General features: G+C 43.1%; 1 protein-coding gene across 1 annotated transcript in view; it reads left to right on the top strand.

The window, feature by feature from the left end:
* Positions 1-6,000, top strand: part of Parp12 (poly(ADP-ribose) polymerase family member 12) — a 38,024-nt gene that overhangs the window by 6,686 nt on the left and 25,338 nt on the right. The window contains exon 3 of the mRNA XM_031381611.1: positions 1,141-1,441. Coding sequence (XP_031237471.1) covers positions 1,141-1,441 — 301 coding nt within the window. The remainder of the gene's footprint in view (positions 1-1,140; positions 1,442-6,000) is intronic.

Genomic DNA, 6,000 nt, shown 5'->3' with positions numbered 1-6,000 from the left:
GACCAGGCTGGCCTTGAACTCAGAAATCTGCCTGCCTCTGCCTCCCAAGTGCTGGGATAAAAGGCATGTGCCACCACTGCCCAGCGAGTTCTGTCCATTTTAGAGATTCAAAAAATGGAGTCTCAAAGCTGGTGAATGGCTGGACAGTCAGGGCTACACAGAGAAACCCTGTCTCAAAAAAACAACAACAAAAAAACAAAAAACAACAACAAAAAAAGCTGGAATGGCTTGTCTAAGGCAGTCATCAGAATTGCTATCTGGCTTTTTCCCTTGGGTAGACCATCTGTAGAGTGGAGGCCTTGAAAAAGAAGTGAGCTCTGCCTCTGAACCCCCAAGGGAACTTCCTACATCTTGTGGAATGTAGTGCCTACAAGTGGAGTAGGTGGGCCACTCTCCAGGCTGAAGCCCTGGGGGGGCAGAGAAGGAGCAGTTGATTGAAGTTCAAGTCATTGGGTGTGTAGTTGTACATTGTGGTGTGTGTTTGTGATTTTAACACTTGAGTGGTGCAGGCAGAGGACTAGGACTCATCCTGTCTTTACCTATATAAATGTTGAGGGCAGCCTGGGCTGTGGGAGACCTTGTATTAATAAACCAGAAAAAAAGTTACAGGTTTGCCCACAGCTCCAGGGAGTTGTTTTTCCCTCTTGTCCTTGTATTTGCATATTTGCATCTGGTTCCTTTACCTGCTGAGCCATCTTTTCGGCCCTAGCTGTTTAGCTTTGGAGTATGCTAGTTCCCTTGAGAAACTAGCCCGCTTTGAGATGCCTTAGCCCTAAGAACCTCTCTGACTTTGAATTTTGAAAGGAAAATTGGGAAAAATGAACTAGTAAAGTATATTTGGTTTGATGAGGCTGTGTGTACAGGTAAGGGTAGGTATATTGAGGTAGATAAGAGGCTGCTACTGCTCTGGCCTCTTTGAAGTTCTGTGAATCTTCCCAGGAGAAGGTCTTGATTGGAGTTATTTTAGCTTAGGGAATATTTTGGTATCTATAGCTTGAGTAAGAGATGAATTCTCGATAGCCCATGTGAATGGTGAAATAATATAATGACCATGAGGCCCCTTTTCCCCATGGCATGACTGTTGAGGAGCGTTCAATGCAGTGTTCATGTGATGACGTCTCTTTGCCTCTTTGTCAACAGATCTGCCTACACTACAACAAAGGTGATGGACCCTACGGCTCTTGCTCCTTCCAAAAGCAGTGCATTAAACTCCATATCTGCCAGTACTTCCTACAGGGAGAGTGCAAGTTTGGCACTAGCTGTAAGAGGTCCCACGAGTTCACTAACTCTGAGAATCTGGAGCAGTTGGAAAGGTTGGGTTTAAGTTCTGACCTGGTGAGCAGACTACTCTTTACTTACCGGAATGCATATGACATCAAGAATAAGGGCTCAGCCCTCAGCAAAGTGCCCCCTTCTCCTGCAGGTCCACAGAGGACTTCTGGTAAGGCTAATGGAAAGTGCTGCAGGCTCTGGACATGGGGCCTGGATTTTTGTTGGTTAGTAAGTAGAATGACTTTGTGGAAGTGTAGGTCTCTTATTAAGACTCATTGATCTTTTCCTAGCTTGTTGCTAGATTGTGAAGATGGTTGGAATCTAGACACAGTCAAACAGGGCATTCCAGATGATGCATGTTGGGGTTGGCACATTCTTAATTCTGAAGAAGCTGGGTCTGTACTGAAATGAGGTCAGCTCCCCCTGTGTAAATTGCCTTCCACCCCCTGGAGAATTTTTCTTCTCAGAGGGATCTAGAGCTGGGATGTTAGTTATATAGCTCTAGGACTGTCCATTAAGTAGCATTCTTTATGATACTACAAACAAGTACAAGAAGGCATTTGCAAAGCTGTGGCTTTGACCATCCTGCCATGAGCAAGCACAAATTTTCCCCCTTGTAAGTTTTTTTGGCCTTATTCTCTGATGCTTTTTAGCACCTAGACAGTGCCTGGCCCATACTAACCCATCAACATGAGTGAGTATGGTGGGAATTTTCTAAGTGTCTGTCAGGCTTATTGACAGAGGAATTTCCATTTGAGATTTTATGTTCATAAGTGCTTTTCTTGTATGTCTGTCTGTGTACCACACATGCCTGGTGCTTGCAGAAGCCAGGAGAAGGTGTTAAATCCTCTGGAGCTGGGGTTACAGATGGTTGTAAGCACCTGTGTAGATGCTGAGACTCTTACCCAGGTCTCTGCAAAAGCAGACTGCTCTCAGTGGCAGAGCCATCTCTAGACCCTAGTAGAGTTTTCTTTTAAAGAATAATTTTTAGTTATTCTTTGATGATTTCATACATGTATATAGTATTCTTAATCATATCTAGTCTAAATACCCTTCCTACTTTTTCCAGTTCCTTCCAGTACTTTCTCCTTCAACTTTTGTGTGATTTTTTTTAAAAATATCTTTTAAACTTTTATTTGTGTGTATATGTTGCATTTGTGAATGTATGCCACATGTATGCAAGTACTCCTTCCTACAAGTCAGAAGAAGGCATCAGGTCCTTAGGAACTGGAGTTACAGATGGTTTTGATCTTCATGTGGGTGCTGGACTCAGGTCCTTTGGAAGAGCAGCAAATATTCTTACCATGGTCCAATTTCTTTAGCTCCCTCATGCTATCATTTTAAGAATTATTTACATTTATTTGTGTACATGTATATATGTGTATATGTGCATGCATGCATGTGTGTATCATAGCACATGTGTGTAGGTCAAAGGACAGTTTGGGGAAATCTGTTCTTTCCTTTGACTATGTGGATCTCAGGGATCAAATCCAGGTTGTTAGACTTGGCAGCAAGTGCCTTTGCCACTGGGTCTAATTAATGTTGCCTACTACATGCGTGTTGGCATGGGGCTATCCTACCAATGACCAGTGGCTGCACCACCAAAGAAAAATGTCTCTTCCTCTCCCAAGCAGTAATCACTTGCCAATACCTCCTCAGCTACGATAGGCTCCCCATGAGCCTATCTCGCATCCATAATGGAATGTTAGCTGGCTTAATCTTAGGTAGGTAAGCTATAGCTGTTGTGAGTGCAATGGCTACGTTATGTGTAGAATACAACATTTCACATCACTCTTCCCGTCTTTTAGCTCTTACATTCTTCCTGCCCCCTCTTTATTCCCTGAGCCTTGAGGAGCCTTGGGACAAATGTCTTATTTAGGGCTAAGCACTTAACAGTCACTTAATTTCAGCACTTTGACCAGTTATAATTCTGCATTGGTAGCTGCTCACTGCAAAAAGAAGTTTTGTAAACCAAGGTTGAGAGCACCACTAATATATGGGTATAAAATACATATTTAAAAGGTGGTTTGACATGTCCATTAGCACAGTAGGAAGTTACCTTCTAATGCCTATGACCTCTCCTGCCTTGGACTTTTGCTTGGGTTTGCAGTAAGGAGCATGAATTCTCTCTTAGAGCAAGCCAAAATCCAATCAGGAAGCAGTTGATTACCAATGACCAGTTGTACCCAAGTTGTGCTGTACCAGTAGTCATACCTTACCTGACAGGCTGATACTGTAGCTTGCACAACCCACTGTGGGTATGTGAAGGAAGCCGGCCCACAGCTTCACTTCATCTCGTGGGAGCTCCACGAACGGGAACTTGAGGTCCTGCAAGTAAATGGGTGATAAGAGAGACAAAGAGACATGACACCAGGAGAGGTTCTCATCGAGGTGTGTTTTACTAAATGACAGGGGAGCATTTATACTCAAAGACAGTACAGGTATGTAATTGGCATTTAGGTGAGAATCAGACATCAAAGCTCAAACATTGATACAAGGGATTCCAGGAAGGGGAAGAGGGATCAAAGGATCACGGCTTCCTAAGGAGCTGGTATCTGGTCCTTGAGTCATTTACATAGGCTCCAAACCCCCAGCGAGCTAAGTCTCTGGTTTCGGTTTTGAGTTCTTTAGTGAGCCCAGCAGGGCTCCCACAGGTATGCCATTGATGACTTTTCTCCTCCAGTGGCCTGCTTTATGTATTCTGGTACTGAAAATTAGCCAACAGGGAGGGTGATTTCAGGTCAGTTCAATTGTCTGTCTCTATGTTTTTCAGTCAAAGCATGTTGTATCTTCAGCAACCTTCTCAATCGCAATGCCTGTGTTATTTTTATGGGCGTGCCTCTGGGGCTTCTTGATCCATGACTCAGAGAGAGGTATCCCATACCTGGAGCTGAGGGTTCTTTAGTAACCCATGTGTTGTGGGGAAAGAATTGTCCATCCATGCAGTGTACTTCTACTGAAATTTCTGTTTAAAATTATCTAATTTAAGTTAGCATATAGAGCAGTATGTTTCCATAATTTCCCAGAGAGCCTTGGCTTCAGTTAATGCGCCCTTACTTTTCCTTCCCACCAGCCCCAGACCTTATCCATGCTTAAACCTTTAACCATCTGTGTTTCCCAGCTGCTTGTGTTCTAACCCTCCCTGCTCTGTGGCTGTTCTCTTCCTCATGTGCCCCTCTTCTAGCTGCCTGATGTCTATAGACACTCTTAGTAAATACACAAATCTAAAAATTTTAAGCTAGAATGCACACAAGAATTTTTTTTTTTTTTTTTTGAGATGCTCTGTTCTCAATACTGGCTACAAAGTCAACAAAATTGATCTTTTGTCTCACTTTCTCTAGTAGCCAGACCTTTAAGTATATGCCTTTATGCTTGCTTAGATATTTTATTTAACAATCATTTCTTAACTACCTGCTGTATATGGCCCTTGAGGGCATGGGGTTCATTTGGATTTTATGGTAGAGGCTGTCGGCTGGTCACTCCAATTCTCTGCTCTTTCATTTCAGCAGCTTTGAGAATTTGCCATGTGCTTGTCTCTGTCCTGGCCTGAACTAGACTTTAGCAAACATGAGAACAGGCCTCTACCTCCAGGTACCTCATGCCCATCCACTCATACAGCCATTGAGATAGAAATTTTTTTTTTTTTTTTTTTTGAGACAGGGTTTCTCTGTATAGCCCTGGCTGTTCTGGAACTCACTCTGTAGACCAGGCTGGCCTCGAACTCAGAAATCCGCCTGCCTCTGCCTCCCAAGTGCTGGGATCAAAGGCGTACGCCACCACCGCCCAGAAAATGTTTTTAATAGATCTTTTCCTAAAATAGCAGGTAAGTACCAAGGCCACCAGCAAACATATTGACCTTTCTAAAGATTTATTTATTTTTTTATGCATATGAGTATACTATTGCTCTTTTCAGATGCACTAGAAGAGGGCATCAGATCTCATTACAGATGGTTGTGAGCCGCCTTGTGGTTGCTGGGAAGAGCAGTCAGTGCTATTAACTGCTGAGCCATCTCTCCAGCCCCCATATTGACCTTTCTAATCTTATCTGATTATCATAGTTAAAAATAGTTCTTGCTACCTCTAGTTTTTCTTTGTATTTTCTTTACTTTGAGGGTGTGTGTGTGTGTGTGTGTGCACATGTGCATATATAGGTATGTTCATATGTAAATAGGAGGTTATATGTACTAATGAGTAGAGGCTATTCCTCAAATGCTGTCCACCATGGGTTTGTTTTGTTTTGTTTTGTTTTTGAGACAGATCTCTTTTTGCTCTGGGCCAGTGAGTCACAAGGGATCTATATGTCTGTCTCTACCTCACTAGCCCTGGGACTGCAAGCATGTCCAGTCATGCCCAGCTTTAAATATACACACACACACACACACACACACACACACACACACACACACACACACACGCACGCACGCACGCACGCACATATATGTTTTGTGTGTTTTGAGGCAAGGTCTCTTGATGTAGACTAGGCTAACCTTGAACTCAACAGAGATCCACCTGCCTCTCTCAACTAAGTGCTTTGACTAAAGGCATGTAGTGCCATACTCAGCTTAAATTTTTACTTTATTATATGTGAATATCTGTTTTGCCTGTCAGTGCATCGCTTGCTTGGTGCCCACCAATCAGAAAATGGTGTCAGATCCTTTGGACCTAGAGTTAACAGATAGTAGTGAGAGGCCGTGTAAGTGCTCGAAAATGAACATGTGTCCTGTGGAG

The sequence above is a fragment of the Mastomys coucha genome, unplaced genomic scaffold (assembly GCF_008632895.1).
Source record: "Mastomys coucha isolate ucsf_1 unplaced genomic scaffold, UCSF_Mcou_1 pScaffold20, whole genome shotgun sequence".
Classification (NCBI taxonomy): Eukaryota; Metazoa; Chordata; class Mammalia; order Rodentia; family Muridae; genus Mastomys; species Mastomys coucha.
The sequence above is the reverse complement of the archived record's forward strand: the minus strand, read 5'-3'. Positions and strand labels throughout refer to the sequence as shown.